Raw genomic sequence first — 22,018 nt, forward strand, 5'->3', positions numbered from 1 at the left:
TAAGAAGTCTGGCCTAGAATAAAATTTCAGCAAGTCTTCCTTTCAATATACGTAAGTGCTGTGGGGCTGGGAGGGGGATGATTAGAGGGAGAAAGTCAGGGCGACGCAGAAATGCCATCGCTTGGCATTATGTTGCCAACTTGTACTTCCCAAGCGCTTAGTACAGTGCTCTGCACACAGTAAGTGCTCAATAAATACAATTGAATGAAATCACTATTACTACTATCATTAGCGGAGCAAAGTGGAGGCGAGTAGTGAGGTGACTGAGTGCTTTCAAAGCATTGGTGAGGAGTTTCTGCTTAATGCGGAGGTGAAGGGGCAACCCCTGGAGGTTCTTGAGGAGTGGGAAAACGTGGCCTGAACGTTTAGGTCAGCAAGGAGACTGATACAGCAATCAAGGCGGGTTAGTATAAGTGATTGGATTAATGTGGGGAAACATGGCCTGAACGTTTAGGTCAGCAAGGAGACTGATACAGCAATCAAGGCGGGTTAGTATAAGTGATTGGATTAATGTGGGAAAACATGGCCTGAACATTTAGGTCAGCAAGGAGACTGATACAGCAATCAAGGCGAGTTAGTATAAGTGATTGGATTAATGTGGGAAAACATGGCCTGAACGTTTAGGTCAGCAAGGAGACTGATACAGCAATCAAGGCGGGTTAGTATAAGTGATTGGATTAATGTGGGGGAAACATGGCCTGAACGTTTAGGTCAGCAAGGAGACTGATACAGCAGTCAAGGCGAGTTAGTATAAGTGATTGGCTTAATGTGGTGGGAAAACATGGCCTGAACGTTTAGGTCAGCAAGGAGACTGATACAGCAATCAAGGCGGGTTAGTATAAGTAATTGGATTAATGTAGGAAAACATGGCCTGAACGTTTAGGTCAGCAAGGAGACTGATACAGCAATCAAGGCGGGTTAGTATAAGTGATTGGATTAATGTGGTAGCAGTTTGGAGGGAGAGGAAAGTCATTGGTTTGAGTTGGTTGGTTCTGTTCCAGTTCAAACCAAAAGCAGCTGGGGAATCAGGTAGTGAGAGAGCTACCATTTTAAGTTTTATGCATTTGACAAGGATAAAGGAGAGAAGTTGGTGAAGGTGGTGGGCTGGTCTGATGTTTCAGTTGAGTAGGGACACTTTTTTTTTCCTCAGGATTGGTGTATTAGTGTTTTCTGTAGGAAACTGTACTAGTCCCTTGGGAGCATACAGGTATAGTGAAAATTCAGTGCTTGCCTTCTAGGAGGTTACAATTTAATTGGAGGGATGGGGAGGGAGAGGCATGACCAGATATAATAATAATAATAATAATAATAATAATAATAATAATAATAATAATAATAATTTTGGTATTTGTTAAGCACTTACTATGTGCCAAGCACTGTTCTAAGTGCTGGGGGCGACAAGGTAATCAGGTTGTCCCACATTTTCCAGATGAGGTAGCTGAGGCACAGAGAAGTTAAATGACTTGCCTGAAGTCACACAGCGGCTAAGTGGCGGAGCCGGGATTAGAACCCATGACCTCTGACTCCCAAGCCTGCGCTCTTTCCACTGAGCCACACTGCTTCTCTTTTTTGTTGACATAAATTTTATTTTTTTTTATTGACATAAATGGTCAAACATGCACTGTTTAAATACATAAGGTAAAAGGCAAATGAAAAAGAAAAACTAATATTATAGTATATATATATATATGATTTACCTACTTTGCCTAATAATATAATATAAAATAAATGACCCTGAAGGTGACTAGTAAGATGACTTGTCTTGGAAGAGATGACTTTTTAGGAGGACTATAAAATGCAGAGAGAGAGATGTGGACTGGTGACTTTGAAGCAGTAAAGAGTCCTGGGCAAGAGGAAATGTGTGAGTTGGCAATGAGAGAGCTTAGGGACAGCTAGATTATGTGGCTAGATAGTTAATTTAGGGGTCAATGGGGACAAACACAGATAATCGAGAGGCAGTTACTGTAAATTTTTTAACTAAAAGCAAAGTTTTCTCCAAGACAGAACTCTGCATGTAACTATGTACCCATAAGTTGAGAAGCAGCGTGGCTCAGTGGGAAGAGCCCGGGCTTTGGAGTCAGAGGTCATGGGTTCAAATCCCGGCTCGGCCAATTGTCAGCTGTGTGACTTTGGGCAAGTCACTCAACTTCTCTGGGCCTCAGTTCCCTCATCTGTAAAATGGGGATTAAGACTGTGAGCCCCACGTGGGACAACCTGATCACCTTGTATCCCCCCAGCTCTTAGAACAGTGCTTTGCACATAGTAAGCGCTTAACAAATACCATCATTATTATTATTATTATTATAAGTCACCTTTGTGTGCACATATACGCATTCGGGCACCCAAACAGTACCCTCCCTCCCTTCTTGCAAGGGTGGTCTCCAGAACAGTTTTCTGGGTTGCCCAAAAGGTGATGTGAACTTGCTAAATTGCTTAATTTTGCACGCTTGAAACCTTTGTAAAAGCACGGTGTAGTGGATAGAACATGAGCCTGGGGGTCATGGGTTCTAATCCCAATTTTGCCACTTGTCTGCTTGGTGAACTTCAGCAAGTCACTTCTCTGTGCCTCAGTTATCTGTAAATGAGGACTGAGACTGTGAGCCCCATGTTCATTCATTCAGTTGTATTTATCGAGCGTTTACTGCAGAGCACTGTACTAAGCGCTTGGGACAGGGACCGTTTCCAACCAGATTTGCTTGTATCCACCCTAGCGCTTAGTACAATGCCTGGCTTATAGTAAGTGCTTCAGAGAAGCAGTGTGGCTCAGTGGAAAGAGCCCGGGCTTTGGAGTCAGAGGTCATGGTTTCAAATCCTGGCTCTGCCAGTTGTCAGCTGGGTGACTTTGGGCAAGTCACTTAACTTCTCTGGGCCTCAGTGACCTCATCTGGAAAATGGGGATGAAGACTGTGAGCCCCCCATGGGACAACCTGATCACTTTGTTCATTCATTCAATCGTATTTATTGAGCACTTACTGTGTGCAGAGCACTGTACTAAGCGCTTGGGAAGTCCAAGTTGGCAACATATAGAGACGGTCCCTACCCAACAGTGGGCTCACAGTCTAGAAGGGGGAGACAGAGAACAAAACAAAACATAATAACAAAATAAAATAAATAGAATAAATATGTACAAATAAAATAAATAAATAGAGTAATAAATACGTACAAACATATATACATATATACAGGTGCTGTGGGGAGGGGAAGGAGGCAAGGCGGGGGAGCGCTTAATAGTAAGCGCTTAATAAATGTCATCATCATTATTATTATTAAATCTGTAAGTCATGGGTATTGCTTACATGTGGTCAAACTTCATTAAAAAAAATCCTAGTTACTTAAGGTAGCTAAGGTAACTTCTTAGGGAAGCAGCGTGGTCTAGTAGATCGATCACAGGCTTGGGAGTCAGAAGGATCTGAGTTCTAACCCCAGCTCCACCTTGAGTCAGCTGTGTGACCTTGGGCAAATCACTTTACTTTTCTGTGCGTCAGTTACCTCATCTATAAAATGGGGGTTTGAGACTGTGAGCCCCATCTGTGTCCAACCCGATTTGCTGATATCCACCCGAGTTTAGTACAGTACCTGGCACAAAGTAAGTGCTCAACAAGTACCACAGTTATCAAGGTAGCGATGATAAGTGTAGCGATGATGTGTGCACCGTCTGAATTTTCTCTGAAGAAAATTCCCTCCGTCTCCCTGTCATATTATAATTCTAACCACTGCCCAGAAGGCTTCTGTTTTTGCCCTAGCACCCAATCAGGCTAGGTAGGATAAAGTTGTTTCAGCTGAACCTCAAAAGATTCAACTGGGGCAGTCGGGAAATCACCACTATATAAGGCCTGAGATATGCGGCAAGATGGCATCTGTGAATGAATGGTAGTGTATAAAGAAGAGCACCTGGTGTCAAGCTGCAGGGAAAAAACTCTGGGAAAAACTGGTCCCCAGGAAGATCGTTCTCTTCCACTAGTCCACTCTTTAAAGCGCGTGAGGCCCACCAACTTGGCTACCATTCTTACTCACCCTAAGCCAGTCTGAAAAATACAGTTCATTTTTTCTGACCATCACACCTCTCTCTCCAGGAGGTGAGCAAGTAATAAAACCAGTTCAGTAGATCCAGAGCTCCCACGGGGCTTAGAGCATGTGCATTGGGAAGCAGCCCCCAAGAATCTGGATAATAATAACAATGATAATAATAATAGTATTTGTAAAGCACTTACTATCTGCCAGGCACAGTGCTAAGTGCAGGGGTAGATACAGGATAATTGGGTTGGACCCGGTCCATGTCCCACTTGGGGGTCACAGTCTTAACCCCCATTTTCCAGATGAGGGAATTGAGGCCCAGAGAAGTGAAGTGACACACCCAGGGTCATCATCATCATCAATCGTATTTATTGAGCGCTTACTGTGTGAAGAGCACTGTACTAAGCGCTTGGGAAGTACAAGTTGGCAACATATAGAGACAGTCCCTACCCAACAGTGGGCTCACAGTCTAAAAGCAGACAAGTGGCAGAGCCAAAGATTAGAACTCGGGTCTTTCTGACTGCCACTAGGCTGTAATGCTTCTCTCACATCATTGCTTCCACCACTTCCCATAATCATTATCAGTAGTATTTATTGAGCACTTCCTATGTGCAGAGCTCCGTAATAAGCGCTTGGGAGAACACAACACCACAAAGTTGGTAGACATGTTCCCTGCCTACAGTGAGCTTACAGTCTAGGAGGAGAGACAGACAATATACATAAAGAGTATATATCATGTATAATTAAAAGATATGTACATAAGTTGCTGGGGTGGTTGATAGCGGGAAGACCCAAAGGTCACTGATGCAAGTTCACCGACGTGGCAGAAGGAAGAGGGAGCTGGGGAAAAGAGGGCTTAACTGGGGAAGGCTTCTTGGAGGAGACGTGATGCCTTGAAGGTGGGGAGGGTGGTAGTGTGGCATATTTGGGGCGGAGGGGGGGAGTTCCAGGCTAGGGGGAGGATGTGGGAAAGGGGGTGGCAGTAAGATAGACACGGTGAGTAAGCTGTCACTAGAAGAGAAAAGTGTGTGAGTGGGGCTGTAGTTGGAGATCAGCGAGGTGAGGTGGGAAGGGGTGACCTGACTGAGCGCTTTAAAGCCAAGGGTAAGGAGTTTCTGTTTGATGTAGAGGTGGATGGGCAGCCACTGGGAGTTCTTGAGGAGTGAGGTACATGGACTGAACGGTTTTATACAAAAATGATCCAGGCAGCAGAGCAAAGTGTAGACTGGAGTGGGGTGGGACAGGAGGCAAGGAGGTCAGCAACGAGTTAGATGCAATTATCAAGGCAGAGTAAGATAAATACTTGGATTAACGTGGTAGCAGTTTGGATGGGAATTTTTTATCTTCTCCCTTTTCCTTTTCCCTTCCTCCTATCCCGTGTTCCCTCCCACTTCCCCGTGCCCTCTCCACCTGAAGCAGAGCAGCAGTCTCAGCCAGCTTTATATGCTCATTTGGCACTAAGCATACTGCTGCCTTGTACCTTATTAATTCTATAATGTTTAGTAAGAAAATCGTGATTGGTTGTAAAGGTAATCGTGTTTCCAACATGTTTGTTTTATTTTGAGCTCTGAAATTGACGAAGCCCGGGACCTCGACCTTCGTCAGTGACGATGATTCCATTGTGATTAGTCTTTTTCTTTGGCTCTTCTTTTAACATTGAGGGTCTACTCATTTCCATCATTCATCATCAAGACAATAAAAGCCAAAGAAATATTCTGTCTTGTGTCTGTGGTGCCCATACCTGGTTCTCCCCTTGACCGGCTATGGACTGTGGCACATTGTTTACTTGTAATGTGCTCATAATAATTATTAATAGTAATAGCAATAATGGCATTTGTTAAGCACTTACTGTGTGTCAAGCACCATCTAAGTGATGAGGTAGATACAAATGAATCAGGTCAGACACAGTCCCTGTCCCACATGGGGCTCACAGTCTAAGTCGGAGGGAAAGCAGGAATCAAATCCCCGTCTTAAAAATGAGGAAACTAAAGGCCAGAGAATTTAAGTGACCCACCCAAGATCACCCAGCAGACAAGTAGTGGAACTGGGATTAGAACCCAGGTCCTCTGACTCCCATACTCTTTCCACTAGGCCACGCTGCTCCTCACATAAATAATATAGGGCCCAAATGAAAAAGTACGACTAGAATCCTGGATATTAGGGGAAATGCTTTAGTTTTTAGATTTAATCATGAAAAATCATTAGTGTTCTACCCTGACCTCTTCCCCACCACCACCTCCACCAAATTTGCCATTCTGGACCAGGGCCTATAGAGCTATCCAGTACTGGGACAGAGCGTCAGGCCCTGCGAAGAACTGTGGCTGGGCCCTGAGACAGCTTCTAAGATGTTGCTTATATGTTGCCAACTTGTACTTCCCAAGCGCTTAGTACAGTGCTCTGCACACAGTAAGCGCTCAATAAATACAATTGATTGATTGATTCTAAGAGCTGTACCCCCCTGCTCTTTCTAATAAGCAGGAAGGAAGGAAGTAGCAGGCAAAAATTGCAATGCAAGTTGAATAGTTTCCATTTTCTCAGTTACTTTTATAACAGGTTCTAATTGATTAGATTTGGAATGAGGGAGAGATTTTTTTTTAATCTTCTGGTTTCAGTGGTCACATGCTGGCCTTCAAATCTGACGTGGGCAGGGAACGTGTCTGTTATATTGTTATATTGTGCTCTCCCGAGCCCTTAGTACAGCGCTCTGCACACAGTAAGCACTCAATAAATACAGTTGACTGACTGAAGGCAGTTTTTTCTTCATTTTTTCCATTCAGGAGAAGCTTGGTCTTGCAAGCTCTCCCCCATCCCTGTAGGAAGACTTAGATAGAGTGGTTGAGTGCATTTTCCTACTGTGAAAGAAATGGGCAGGTTTCTTCTCGTTGGCTATGGTTTTTTGGAGCCAGAAATTCTTGACTCTCATAGTCTCCTGATATCACCTCAGAGGAAGCTAGAATGTAATGGCAGTTTAACAAAGTTTAATTTTTATGGTTATGGTTATGGTTATGGCTATGGTTTTTTGGAGCCAGAAATTCTTGACTCTCCTAGTCTCCTGATATCATCTCAGAGGAAGCTAGAATGTAGTGGCAGTTGAACAAAGTTTAATTTTTAAACTGAATAAAGCGTTTGTGAAGGCAGTGGAAGATAAATAGATTTCATATCCTTAAAAAGCATAGGGTGTCAATAAAAGGGCCAGTTCTACCCATTAAAAACCATTTTGTGCCAAAAGCTATGCGGATTTTAAGCTTTTAAAACTAGCTACCACAGAAGGGTGCCTTAGGTAATTTCCAGTTCCTTCTCCTTAGTCTTAATAACATGGTATGAAGTGTTTACTATATGCTAAGCACTGAGGTAGATCCAGTCCAGTCAGATCAGTTACAGTCCATGGGACCCACAAGGAGCTCGGTCGAAGAGGGTGGGAAAGAGAACAGGTACTTAATCTCCAATTTATAGATGAATAAACTGAGGCACAGAGAAGTGAAGTGTCTTGCCCAATACCATACAGCAGACAAGTGGCAGAGCTGCCATTAGAACCGAGGTCTCCCCACCCTTTGCTCTTCCCACGAGGCCACGTTTCTTCTCCCCTTTGGTCCTTTTAGCAAAATCGAGCAGGAAACTCAAATGAAAATAAACCTTTGATCGTTGCGTATGCGATGTTGATGTGATGAGTGCACTTACTCGGTCGCGATCATCTTGCTTCAAATTTGGTTATGGAAAATCCAGTTAATCTCACTAACGTGCATGTGTGTTTTTTTTTTCCCGCCACCTCAGCCATGTCCGATCGGCAAGAGAGTGCTCTTATAGAGCTGATGGTTTGTACAATTCGTCAAGCTGCTGAAGCACATCCTCCCGTAGGAAGGGGTACTGGCAAGAGAGTAAGTCACCAACTAGTATCTGTGGAGTGGGGCCTGGTGGAGTAATAAGAATAATAATGACGGTATTGGTTAAGCGCTTTCTTTGTGCCAGGCACTGTATTAGGCGCAGGGGTGGATACAAGCAAATTGAATTATTTGGTGGTGGTGTGGGTTTTGTGGGGGTTTTTTTAGGTATTTGTCAAGCGCTTGCTTCGTGCCAGACACTGTACTAAGCACTTGGGTAGAGGCAAGCTGATCCGGTTGGACACAGTCCCTGTCCTTCATGAGGCTCACAAATCCCCATTTGACAGATTAGGGAACTGAAGTGCAGAGAATAATAATAATTGTGGTATTTGTTAAGCGCTTACTATGTGCCAGGAACTGTACTAAGCGCTGGGGTGGACAAACAAGTTGGGTTGGATACAGTCCCTGTCCCACGTGGGGTCACAGTGTCACAGTGTCTAGTTCTTCTAGACTGTGATCCCACTGTTGGGTAGGGACCATCTCTATATGTTGCCAATTTGTACTTCCCAAGCGCTTAGTACAGTGCTCTGCATACAGTAAGCGCTCAATAAATACGAATGAATGAATGAATGAATGAACCTCCATTTTCCAGATGAGGGAACTGAGACCCGGAGAAGTAAAGGGACTTGCCCAAGGTCACACAGCAGACAGGTGGCGGAGTCAGGATTAGAGAAGTGAAATAACTTGTCCAGGGTCATACAGCAGATATGTGGCGGAGCTAGGTTCCCTCCCATTAGACTGTGAGCCCATTGTGGGCAGAGACTGTCTCTCTTTATTTGCTGTATTGTACTTTTCAAGCGCTTAGTACAGTGCTCTGTACACAGCAAGCGCTCAATAAATACGATTGGATGAATGAATGAATTAGAACCCAGGTCCGTAGGACTCCCAGGCCGCTGCTCTCTCCACTAGGTCATGCTGCTTTTCCTTTGAGTTCCAAAAATTCAACGTTTTCTTAATTATTAACCAAATACTCTTATTCTTCAAAGGACAGCTATGGAGGAGGGAAAGATTTAAGAGAATAGGCCTGAGAGTCAGAGGCCAAGGGTTCTAATCCCAGCCCTGCTACATGTCTCCTGTGTTACCTTGGGCAAGTCACTTAACCGCTCTGTGCCTCAGTTCCCTCATCTGGAAAATGGGAATTAAGACTGTGAGTCATTCATTCATTCACTCAATCATATTTACTGAGCACTTACTGTGTGCAGAGCACTGTACTAAGCGCTTGGGAGTCCTCGTGGGACATCGACTGTGTCCAATGTGGTTAGCTTGGATCTACCCCCAGGGTTTAGTACAGTGCCTGGCCTATAGTAAGCACTTTACAAATACCATTTAAAAAACAGAACTCATCGGGTGCTGAATTTAAGTAATCCACTTAGAGGTTTCTATCAGTATCTTCCAAGGGAAAGCGTTTTCTTTAAAATGGCATCTATTGATACTTTGACTCCCCCCACCATTTCTCAGTGGAGAAATATGCATTTTTAACTGGAAAACTTTTTGTATATTTTAGACATATAATTTCCAATTCAGGGCAGGTTGAATAAGAAGAATCAGAGGGACTAAAGAATTTAAGAGTGATGAGCAGTGAAGAGAGAGCGAATAGGCATGTTTCGGGGAACTTTCCATCCAGCTTTCCAGTAGCAATAATTGTGGCACTTAAGTGCTTATACTGTGCCAAGCACTGTCCTGAGCGCTGCGATCATCATCAATCGTATTTATTGAGCACTTACTATGTGCAGAGCACTGTACTAAGTGCTTGGGAAGTACAATTTGGCAACATATAGAGACAGTCTCTACCCAACAGTGGGCTCACAGTCTAAAAGGGGGAGACAGAGAACAAAACCAAACATACTAACAAAATAAAATAAATAGAATAGATATGTACAAGTAAAATAAAATATAAATAATAGATAGATAGATATAGATAGATAGATATAAATAATAGATAGATATAAATAATCATGTTGGACACAGTCCATGCCCCACATGGGGCTCCTAGTCTAAGTAGGAGAGAGTAGCATTTATTCCCCATTTTACAGATGAGGAAACTGAGGCACCGAGCGGTTAAGTGACTTGCCCAAAGTCATATCACAGAAAATCGGCAGAGCCGGGATTAGAACCCAGGGCCTCTAACTCCTTGGCCCATACTCTTTCCACTAATCCGTGCCGCTTCCCATGGGAAAACAGAACAGTAAACCTTACTCTCCCTTTTCACGGTAAGTCTCGACTGTCTTCAGTCCCTCGGGATCATGGTCTTTCAAAAAGGAGTGTAGGTAGGAGGGCTGCCATAGCCTTTTGGCCACAAGTTGCCAGGTAACTGCTGCTTTCAGTTACTGGTCACGTCTCCCGAATCTAGATTAAATAATTACAGGTTAGGATTTCGATTTCCAGTTCGTACCACGGCCTCTCTTTGTGATAGTAAGCAAATCTTTCTGGTGACCGACTTCATAAAACGGAAATAAAAAATCAGCTGGCTCTCCTCAGTAAAGCACTTGTCGAGCTACTTGTCGAGTTGTCGAGCTACATTGCAGTTCATGGTTATTCCTTTGATAAAAACGAGAAAGGAATATTTGAGGAGGTTGTTGAGGCAGGGAGTTTTGTTTGAGGAATCATTTCCTATTTATAAAACATGCGATTGCATCACAAACTGAAGGAAAGTTTCTTCCTATGATCTTTTCTTTTACCTTTGGAAATCTTTTTTTTTTTTTTAGTTCCCGCTCTGCTTTGTTTTCACCATTCTGCAAGTAAAATGACCCTGAAACTTGTTGATTCTTCAACTGGTTTAGTAGACTAAATACCAAAGTACATTTATAGCGTTTTCATTCATTTCCGCTAAAAATAGTTTTTCAATATATATGCAAAATGCCTAAACTGGATATCATAGCCCTATACATTTCGTATTATTAGAGTAATAGGTGAAATTTTGTTTCTTCTTAGCAATATTTCTTTTTTTTTTTTCAGGTGCTAACTGCCAAAGAGAGGAAAACTCAGATAGATGATAGAAACAAATTAACTGAACACTTCATTATTGCACTTCCTATGTTACTATCAAAGGTAAAATGCCCTGCAAGATCCACTTTATTGGATATATTGATTAATGTGTAAAACTTTCAACCAGCAGTGTTAATATATTAACTCCCTATTTTGGTGTTTCCATTCCATTCTAGTATTCAGCAGATGCAGAGAAGGTAGCAAATTTGCTTCAAATCCCTCAGTATTTTGACCTGGAAATCTATAGCACGGGCAGGATGGAAAAGGTATGGTCTGTTGAGCCCTGCAATCAATCCAACTCAACAACTCAACATGTCCAAGACTGAACTCCTTGTCTTCCCTCCCAAACCCTGCCCTCTCCCTGACTTTCCCATCACTGTTGACGGCACTATCATCCTTCCCGTCTCACAAGCCCGCAACCTTGGTGTCATCCTCGACTCCGCTCTCTCGTTCACCCCTCACATCCAAGCCGTCACCAAAGCCTGCCGGTCTCACCTCCATAACATTGCCAAGATCCGCCCTTTCCTCTCCAATCAAACCGCTACCCTGCTCGTTCAAGCTCTCATCCTATCCCGTCTGGACTACTGCATCAGCCTTCTCTCTGATCTCCCATCCTCGTGTCTCTCCCCACTTCAATCCATACTTCACGCCGCTGCCCGGATTGTCTTTGTCCAGAAACGCTCTGGGCATATCACTCCCCTCCTCAAAAATCTCCAGTGGCTACCAATCAATCTGCGCATCAGGCAGAAACTCCTCACCCTGGGCTTCCAGGCTGTCCATCCCCTCGCCCCCTCCTACCTCACCTCCCTTCTCTCCTTCTCCAGCCCAGCCCGCACCCTCCGCTCCTCTGCCGCTAATCTCCTCACTGTGCCTCGTTCTCGCCTGTCCCGCGATCGACCCCCGGCCCACGTCATCTCCCTGGCCCGGAATGCCCTCCCTCCACATATCCGCCAAGCTAGCTCTCTTCCTCCCTTCAAGGCCCTACTGAGAGCTCACCTCCTCCAGGAGGCCTTCCCAGACTGAGCCCCCTCCTTCCTCTCCCCCTCCCCCCCCATCCTCCCTGCCTTACCCCCTTCCCTTCCCCACAGCACCTGTATATATGTATATATGTTTGTATGTATTTATTACTCTATTTATTTTACTTGTACATATTTATTCTACTTATTTTATTTTGTTAATATGTTTTGTTTTGTTCTCTGTCTTCCTCTTCTAGACTGTGAGCCCACTGTTGGGTAGGGACCGTCTCTATATGTTGCCAACTTGTACTTCCCAAGCGCTTAGTACAGTGCTCTGCACACAGTATGCGCTCAATAAATGCGATTGAATGAAGGAATGAATGTTGCCAACTTGTACTTTCCAAGTGCTTAGTACAGTGCTCTGCACACAGTAAGCGCTCAGTAAATACGATTGAATGAATTGAATGAATGAATGAATCAGTCAGTCAGGGGTATTTATCGAGCACTTACTGTGTGCGAAGCACTGTACTAAGTGCTTGGGAGAGTACTGTGTAACAGAGTTGGTAAGTCAGTTCCCTGCCCACGACCAGCTCAGAGTCTGGGATGGGGTGGCAGACATTAATATAAATGAATAAATTATGGGTATGGACATAAATGCTGTGGGACTGAGGGAGGGGTGAAGGTTACCCTTCGGGGGTGTTGAGCTGAATGGAAAAAAATCCTCGCTGGTTGACGCTAGATTCTTGATGATGATAATAATTATGGTACTTTTTAAGTGCTTACTGTGTGCCGAGAGCACTGTTGTAAGCTCTGGGGTAGATTCAAGGAAATCAGGATGTCCCACAGGGGGCCCACAATTTTAATCCTCATTTACAGATGAGGTAACTGAGGCACAGAAAAGTTAATCAACTTGCCCAAGGTCATACAGCAGACAAGTAATAGTAATAATTATGGTATTTGCTAAGAGCTTACTATGTGCCAAGCACTATTCTAAATGCTCAGATAGATACAAGGTAATCAGGTTGTCCCACGTGGGGCTCACAGTCTTAATCCCCATTTTACAGATGAGGTTACTTAGGCACAGAGAAGTGAAGTGACTTGCCCAAAGTCACACAGCTGACAAGTGGTGGAGCTGGGATTAGAACCCACGACCTCCGACTCCCAAGCCCAGGCTCTTTCCACTAAGCCATGCTGCTTCTCGAGGCTATTAGGGCTCCAAGATTCATCTTGGGGTGGACTGAAGCGAACTAGGTGCTGGGCTACAGGATCTCTCTGGATTTCCTGAATTGGATGCTTTCATTTCTGCACACTTGGCTCCTCTAACGCCAGCCTACTCGCTCTATCTCCAAGCTTGTTGATCTCATCATCATCAATCGTATTTATTGAGCGCTTACTGTGTGCAGAGCACTGTACTAAGCGCTTGAGCACTGTACTAAGCGCTTGAGCACTGTACTAAGCGCTTGGTTACTCATCGTTGATCCCCAGCCCGCATCCTCCCTCTGGCCTGGGAATCCCTCCCGCTTCATATCCCACTAACAACCATCACTCTCCCCACCTGGAAACCTCATGAAAACCACATGCAAGGGGACTTCCCTTAATAAGCCCTTATTTTCCTTACTCCTTCTCCCATCTCTATCACATATGCAACTGGATCTGTATCCTTTACACATTGGCTAGTCACTCCCTACCTCCCCGCCACGGCATTTGTGTACATATATGTAATTCATTTTAATCTCTAGACTGTAATAATAGCAATAATAATAATAATAATGGCATTTGTTAAGCGCTTACTATGTGCAAAGCACTGTTCTAAGCGCTGGGGGGTACAAGGTGATCAGGCTGTCCCGCGTGGGGCTCACAGTTATCATCCCCATTTTACAGATGAGGAACTGAGGCTCCGAGAAGTTAAGTGACTTGCCCAAGTTCACACAGCAGACATGTGACAGAGCCGGGATTCGAACCCCTGACCTCTGACTCCAAAGCCCGTGCTCTTTCCACTGAGCCATGCTGCTTCTAATAATAATAATAACAATAATAATTGTGGTATTTCTTAAGCACTTACTGTGTGCCAGGCACTGTACTAAGGACCGGAGCAGATACAAAGTAATAGGGTTGAACATAGTCTCTGTCCCACATATAGCTCACAGTCTTAATCCCCATTTTACAGAGGAGGTAACTAAGGCACAGAGAAGTTTAGTGACTTGCCCAAAGTCGCACAGCAGACAAGTGGAGGAACTGGGATTAGAACCCAGGTCTTCCCGACTCCCAAGCCCAGGCTCTACCCACTAGCCCCGCAGGGAACATGTCTACCAATACTACGATAGTAATTGTGGTATTTGTTAAGAACTTAGTGCTTAGAACAGCGTTTAAAACATAGTAAGCGCTTAACAGACAGCATAAAAATTGTGTTTTTTTAGAAAAATAGTTAGGGCAGAAGAGTGAAGTATTGATCAGGGTGGGGAGAAATAGGAGTAAGGGGGGTCCGCAAAAAGGCTAACACCGTAGTCAAGGCAATGTATGATATGATACTCTTCCAAGTGCCTAGTGTTCTGAACAAAGAAAGCGCTCAATAAATGCCATTGGTTCCGTGGGTGGTTTTATCTGTGGAAACAAATTGCATTTTAAATGTATCGTTTAGGTACTCTGCGATGGATGGTAACATCCCAGCTTGCTGTCCTCTTTGTTTTGCAGCATCTGGATGCCTTGTTAAAGCAGATTAAGTTTGTCGTGGAGAAGCACGTAGAATCAGATGTCCTAGAAGCCTGCAGTAAAACCTACAGCATCTTGTGCAGTGAAGAGTACACCATCCAGAACAGAGTCGACATCGCTCGTAGCCAGCTGATTGATGAATTCGTAGACAGATTCAACCACTCCGTGGAAGATCTCTTGCAGGAGGTTTGTCCTTTTTCAATTAAACTCTTTTCAAGTGTACAGATTGAAGGCTTGGGCTTAGTCATATCGACGCGAGTTAAAAAATCTTTTCCTAGCTTGAAATTTTGCCAGCCCTGTCCAAGGCTGCCAAGATTATCGGAATAATGATTAATCCGATGGAAATACGTATCTTTAGTCTGAGGTATTCTCCTTCCCACACAAAATGAGAGAATTATCCAGACGACACTGGTGGCGGCACAGGGTGGGATAGCTCTAGGGCGATTCTGCTACCCAAGCAGCAACTGCCAAGACAAGATGCAGGCCCTGTTCCGGGAATAATGATTAATCCAATGGAAATAAATATTTTCAGTCTGAGGTATTCTCCTTCCCACACAAAATGAGAGAATTATCCAGATGCCGCTGGTGGCGGCAGAGGGTGGGATAGCTCTAGGGTGATTCTGCTACCCAAGCAGCAACCACCAAGACAAGATGAAGGCCCTGTTCCGACCTGAGCTTAAGCCTTCAGCATCTTCAAGCACTTCCAGACATGGGAGAGGATCCAGGGACAGAACTTCCCACCGGACACGCTGGGGACTGGCTGAACTGCTTAAACTGGCAGCATTGCCTAGGAAGAAAGCCGTAACCCGGGAGCCACCAGTGAAGCCCGTTCACCTGAGTGTCTGAGTAGTTTATTTAAAATCGTTAGCTCCTCCACTGATATTCTGACCCTAGCCAAGTGCAGTTATAAACGCCGGTTTCATTTGGACTTAATGAGTGAAAGAACGAGGAATAAATTTTATCTTCAGTATTAAGATTATTATTTTTGTTTATAGGGAGAGGAAGCAGATGATGATGACATTTACAATGTTCTTTCTACATTAAAGAGATTGACTTCTTTTCACAAGTAGGTAATTTTATTTTGGACCTGGGGACGTGGTGTATAGTAGTAACAGCGAAGAATAGAGATTCTCATTTAGAAATGGTGATGTTGATGAATCTTACCTAGACAAATTTCAAAAATTGCAATTACAGAAGAGCCTGTATAAACGGAATTTATTTCATACAAGTTAAGTATTCACAGTCGACACTCCTGCTTTCTTTCAAAGGGCCATGGGAGAGTTACTTTATCATGGTTAGTGGAAGACTGGTATTAACTGTGATAAAGCAGTTTGTATTTTTCCATGGCTCTACAAAGGAAAGCAGGGCTTGATATATGTTATGTATATTCGTACATATATGCATATAAACAAAAGCTTTGCATCTCCGAAAAGTTTCATCAGCTCAACTGGGGGAGACACCCTTTGGCTGAAGTACTTCTCCTCCAGGAAGCCTTCCTAGACTAGCCTCTTATATCCCTACCCTTCTGTCCCTCTCTTCTGCATCACCTATGCACCTGTGAGTCTATGCTCGCTTTGATAATCACCCCATTCTCCCTGTCCCCCCTGCCACAGCATTCATGTACATATCTTTACACTTTGTTGCTACCCCTCTTTTAATATCTGTTCCCCCTGTTAGGTTGAATGCTCCATAAGGGCAGGACTCATGTCAACTTACTCTATTGCACTCCCCCAGGCACTTAGTGTACAGTAAGGGCTCAATAAGCACCAATGATTGAATGATTGATTCAATCAATCAATCAATCAATCGTATTTATTGAGCGCTTACTGTGTGCAGAGCACTGTACTAAGCGCTTCAGAAGTGCAAGTTGGCAACATAAAGAGATAGTTCCTACCCAACAGTGGGCTCACAGATATCCAGAAAACATCTTACTGATGTACCTGTACACTGGAAACCCAGATGCGTAGGAAGAACCACAGCCCCCAAAGCTCTCCCAAACCTGGGGATAATCAAACGAAAAGATAGAAAGTAGATATATCAGCGAAACACAGAGCTACGTATAAATAACATTCATTTCACATTCTATCAATATGTGGTACTTATTGAGAATTTACTGGGTGCAGAGGAATCAGCCAATCACTGGAATTTATAACAATAATAATAACGATGATGGTATTTGTTAAGCGCTTACTATGTGCCAAGCACGGTTCTAAGCACTGGAGTAGATACAAGGTAATCAGGTTGTCCCACGTGGGGCTCACGGTCTTAATTCCCATTTTACAGACGTGGTAACTGAGGCACAGATAAGTGACTTGCCCTGAGTCACACAGCTTTGCCGGGGTTAATAACGGTGGTATTTGTTAAACGCTTACTGTGTGCCAAGCACTGTTCTAAGTGCTGGGGAGGATACAAGATCAGGTTGTCCCATGTGGGGCTCACAATCAATCCCCATTGTCCAGATGAGGTAACTGAGGCACAGAGAAGTGAAGTGACTTGCCCAAAGTCACACAGCTGACAAGCGGCGGAGCCAGGATTTGAACCCATGACCTCTGACTCCAAAGCCCGGGCTCTTTCCACGGAGCCACGCTGCTTCCCCATGTGACTTGAGTGGGGCCCGGAAGATAGGGAGAGCGGTGGCCGGTTTGCTATGAATGAGGAGGGAGTTCTCAGCCAGAGGGAGAACACGGCTGGCGGTGAGATAGATGAGATTGAGGTACGGTGTTAGCGTTTTGGGAATAATAATGTTGGTATTGGTTAAGCGCTTACTATGTGCAAAGCACTGTTCTAAGCGCCGGGGTAGATCCAAGGTAATCAGGTTGTCCCACGTGGGACTCACAGTTGAAGTATGTGAGTTAGGTTATAGTAGGAGATGAGATCTCCCCCTCGTCCCCCTCTCCATCCCCCCCATCTTACCTCCTTCCCTTCCCCACAGCACCTGTATATATGTATATATGTTTGTACATATTTATTACTCTATTTATTCATTTATTTATTTATTTATTTTACTTGTACATAGCTATTCTATTTATTTTATTTTGTTAGTATATTTGGTTTTGTTCTCTGTCTCCCCCTTTTAGACTGTGAGCCCACTGTTGGGTAGGGACTGTCTCTAGATGTTGCCAATTTGTACTTCCCAAGCGCTTAGTACAGTGCTCTGCACATAGTAAGCGCTCAATAAATACGATTGATGATGATGATGATGATGATGAGTGCGGTAAGGTAGAAGAAACCTTCCCTGACTAAGCCCCTCCTGTCCTCTTCTCCCACTCCCTCTGCGTCACCCTGGCTCTTTCCCTTCATTCATCCTCCCTCCCAGCCCCACAGCACTTAGGTCCATATCTGTCATTCGTTTCTTGACTTCTGCATATCAGTGCTCTGCACACAGTAAGCGCTCAATAAATACGATTGAATGAATGAATGAATGTCTCTCTCCCCCTCTAGACTGTGAGCTCGCCATGGACGGGGCAAGTGTTTGTTTGTTGTACTGTAAGCAGCATGGCTTAGTGGAAAGAGCACGGGCTTGGGAAAAAGCTATCATTTCAAACTTTATCAATCGTATCTGGCTATATAATAATAATAATGGCATTTATAATGGCATTTATTAAGCGCTTACTATGTGCAAAGCACTGTTCTAAGCGCCGGGGAGGTCACAAGGTGATCAGGTTGTCCCTCGGGGAGGCTCACAGTCTTCATCCCCATTTTACAGATGAGGTAACTGAGGCACAGAGAAGTTAAGTGACTCGCCCAAAGTCACACAGCTGGCAATTGGCAGAGCCGGGATTCGAACCCATGATCCCTGACTCCAAAGCCCGGGCTCTTTCCACTGAGCCACGCTGCTTCTCTAAGCTATATGATATATATTCTCGAGCTATATGATGCTCCTGGGTACTTCTATGCCTCACAGTTCTATGGTCAGCCCCCTCCTTCCTCTCCCCCCCCCTCCCCCGCCTTACCTCCTTCTCCTCCCCACAGCACCTGTATATATGTATATATGTTTGTACGGATTTATTACTCTATTTTATTTGTGCATATTTATTCTATTTATTTTATTTTGTTCATATGTTTTGTTTTGTTGTCTGTCTCCCCCCTTCTAGACTGTGAGCCCGCTGTTGGGTAGGGACCGTCTCTAGATGTTGCCAATTTGTCCTTCCCAAGCGCTTAGTACAGTGCTCTGCACACAGTAAGTGCTCAGTAAATACGATTGAGTGAATGAATGAGTGAATAATCCCAGCTCTGCCACTCGTCTCCTGTGTGACTTTGGGCAAGTCCTTTCACTTCTCTGTGCCTCAGTCACCTCATCTGGAAGATGGGGATTAAGACCGTGAGCCCTACGCGGGACAACCTAATTACCTTGTAGCTACCCCAGTGCTTAGAACGGTGCTTGGCACATAGTAAGCGCTCAACAAATGTAATCGTCATCATCCCAAGCGCTTTGTACAGTGTTTGGTACACAGTAAGCGCTCCATAAATAGGATCGAATGAGTGAATGAATAGAAGGGAGCTGATGGAAAGGAGTCTGTTTGACGTGGAGATGGATAAGCAATCACTGGAGGTTCTTAAGAATTGGGAGACGTGGACTAAGTAGAAACAGCATTGACCTAGTGGATAAAACACGGGTCCAGGAGACGGGCCAGAGAACATGGATTCTAATTCCAGCTCGGTCACTTATCTGCTGTCTGACCGTGAGCGAGTCACTTCTGTTGTCTGTGCCTGTTTCTTCAAATGCAAAGTGGGGATTCAGTTCCTGTTCCCCCATCAGAGCAGAAGAGTGAAGTATTGACCCGAGCGGGGAGAGGTAGGAATAAGGGAGGTCAGCAAAGCGGCTCATCCAGTAGTCAAGGCAGTATATGATCAGTGCTCGGCTCAGTGTGGTAGCAGTTTGGATGGAGCGGAAAGAGCGGATTTTAGAGATGTCGTAAAGGTAGAACTGACCGGATTTCCTGACAGATTGAGTATGTAGGTTGCATTTCGTTCTTTCATTCAATCACATTTACTGAGCGCTTACTGTGAGCAGAGCACTGTACGAAGCGCTTGGGAAGTACAAGTCGGCAGCATATAGAGACAGTCCCGACCCAACAACGGGCTTACAGTCTAGAGGGGGGAGACAGACAACAAAACAAAACATGGAGACAGGTGTCAAAATTGTCAGAACAAACAGAATTAAAGCTAGATGCACCTCATTAACAAAATAAATAGAATAGTAAATATGTATAAGTAAAATAAATAGAGTAATAAATCTGTACAAATATAGAGATGAGTACAGAGATGAGTCGAGGATAATGCCGAGGGCATGGACTTGGTGAGACAAGGATGGTGATGCTTTCTACAGTGGTAGGAAAGTCTTGGGGAGGACGTGATTTGGAAGGACAAGTTAGCAACATATAGAGACGGTCCCTACCCAACAGTGGGCTCACTCTCTAGAAGGGGGAGACAGAGAACAAAACCAAATATATTAACAAAATAAAATAAATAGAATAGATATGTACACGTAAAATAAATAAATAAATAGAATAATAAATATGTACAAACATATATACATATATACAGGTGCTGTGGGGAAGGGAAGGAGGTAAGATGGCGGGATGGAGAGGGGGAGGAGGGAGAGAGGAAGGAGGGGGCTCAGTCTGGGAAGGCCTCCTGGAAGAGGTGAGCTCTCAGTAGGGCCTTGAAGGGAGGAAGAGAGCTAGCTTGGCGGATGGGCAGAGGGATTGGGGGCATTCCGGGCCCGGGGGATGCCGGGGATCGATGGCGGGACAGGCGAGAACGAGGTAAGGTGAGGAGATTAGCGGCGGAGGAGCGGAGGGTGCGGGCTGGGCTGGAGAAGGAGAGAAGGGAGGTGAGGTAGGAGGGGGCGAGGGGATGGACAGCCTTGAAGCCCAGGGTGAGGAGTTTCTGCCTGATGTGCAGATTGATTGGTAGCCACTGGAAATTTGATAAATTGATAAATCCTCAATTTATCTCCCTCATTCAACCCATATATTCTACCAGTATTCTACCTAAAAACCTGCCTGCTCTGTGACCTCAGACAAGTCACTTCTCTTGTCTGTACCTCAGTTTCCTCAACTGCAAAATGGAGATTCAATTCCTCTTCCCCCCTCAGAGCAGAAGAGGGAAGTATTGACCAGAACGGGGAGAGATAGGAGTAAAGGAGCTAAAATCAGCTAGCTCCCTCCGACCTTACTTCACTGCACTCCTACTAAAACCCAAACGACACACTTCACTCCTTTTAACGCCAACCTGTTCACGGTACCTTGATCTCACCGTACCGTTTACTGACCGCTTTTCTACATCCTCCCTCTGACCTGCGATTCCCTCCCCATTCATATCCAATAGTCCATCACTCACCCTGTCTTCAAAGCCCTACTCAAATCACATCTCCTCCAAGAGACTATCCCTGACTAAGCACTCACTATCTTCCTTTCTTTTCTTTCTTTCTTTCTTTCTTTCTTTCTTTCTTTCTTTCTTTCTTTCTTTCTTTCTTTCTTTCTTTCTTTCTTTCTTTCTTTCTTCCTTTCTTTCTTTCCTCTTTCCTTTCTTTCCCTTCTTTCCTCTTTCCTTCCTTTCCCTTCTTTCCTTCTTTCCTTCCTTTTCTTTCTTTCTTCCTTCCCTTCTTTCTTTCTTTCTTTGTTTGTTTCTTTCTTTCTTTCTTTCCTTTCTTTCCTTCTTTCTTTCCTTTCTTTCCTTCTTTCTTTCTTCCTTCCTTCCTTCCTTCCTTCCTTCCTTCCTTCCTTCCTTCCTTCCTTCCTTCTTCTCTGATTTTCACCCCATCCCCACAGTACTTTTGCACATATCCATCTGTAATTGATTTTGATTTCTTTCTGTCCCCACTTCTAGCACAACGTGGGTAGGGATTAGATCTACCTACTCTATTGTATTTTGCTCTCCCAAGTGTTTAGTACAGTGCTGTGCACACAGTAAGCACTCAATAAATACCATTCAATAATCGATTGATTTTTAACTATCATTAACGGAATATCATGACGCATGAGTGGGATTTTAAGTGTAGGTAATAAAGTGATGGATTTGGGAGTTTGTTTTACTTGATATCTTTTTCTGGGTCATTTAACACGATTATAAGAAAATATCTCCATTCAGCTGATGATGTCCATAAATGTATACAGTGCTTTCAGAGTTCATTGCTAAATTAAGTATATATATCAGGAGCTAATTAATCCTGAATAATATGTCCATAAAATTTCTTATTTTACCTTTGCAAAACTACTGGTAACTATACATTCACCTTGCCACAGAAATTGAACCTGTCTTGGGGCAATATTTTTTTCCCATTAATGAAACATGTGTTTTTCTCGCTGTTTTGTTACAGTGCTCATGATCTGACAAAATGGGATCTCTTTGGTAATTGCTACAGATTACTGAGAACTGGGATTGAACATGGAGCTATGCCGGAACAGGTAGGAGTTGGATTACTTGGGAAATTTGGAAGAACTGAACTCCGTGAGTTTTCCGGACTGTACT

General features: G+C 44.1%; 1 protein-coding gene across 1 annotated transcript in view; it reads left to right on the plus strand.

The window, feature by feature from the left end:
• The window catches only part of STAG1 (stromal antigen 1), a 463,433-nt gene that overhangs the window by 383,599 nt on the left and 57,816 nt on the right, over positions 1 to 22,018 (plus strand). Inside the window, exons 16-21 of the mRNA XM_038759978.1 lie at positions 7,786 to 7,889; positions 10,848 to 10,940; positions 11,054 to 11,143; positions 14,525 to 14,728; positions 15,538 to 15,608; positions 21,867 to 21,954. Of these exons, the coding sequence (XP_038615906.1) occupies positions 7,786 to 7,889; positions 10,848 to 10,940; positions 11,054 to 11,143; positions 14,525 to 14,728; positions 15,538 to 15,608; positions 21,867 to 21,954 (650 nt within the window). The remainder of the gene's footprint in view (positions 1 to 7,785; positions 7,890 to 10,847; positions 10,941 to 11,053; positions 11,144 to 14,524; positions 14,729 to 15,537; positions 15,609 to 21,866; positions 21,955 to 22,018) is intronic.

The sequence above is a fragment of the Tachyglossus aculeatus genome, chromosome 1 (assembly GCF_015852505.1).
Source record: "Tachyglossus aculeatus isolate mTacAcu1 chromosome 1, mTacAcu1.pri, whole genome shotgun sequence".
NCBI classification, from domain to species: Eukaryota; Metazoa; Chordata; class Mammalia; order Monotremata; family Tachyglossidae; genus Tachyglossus; species Tachyglossus aculeatus.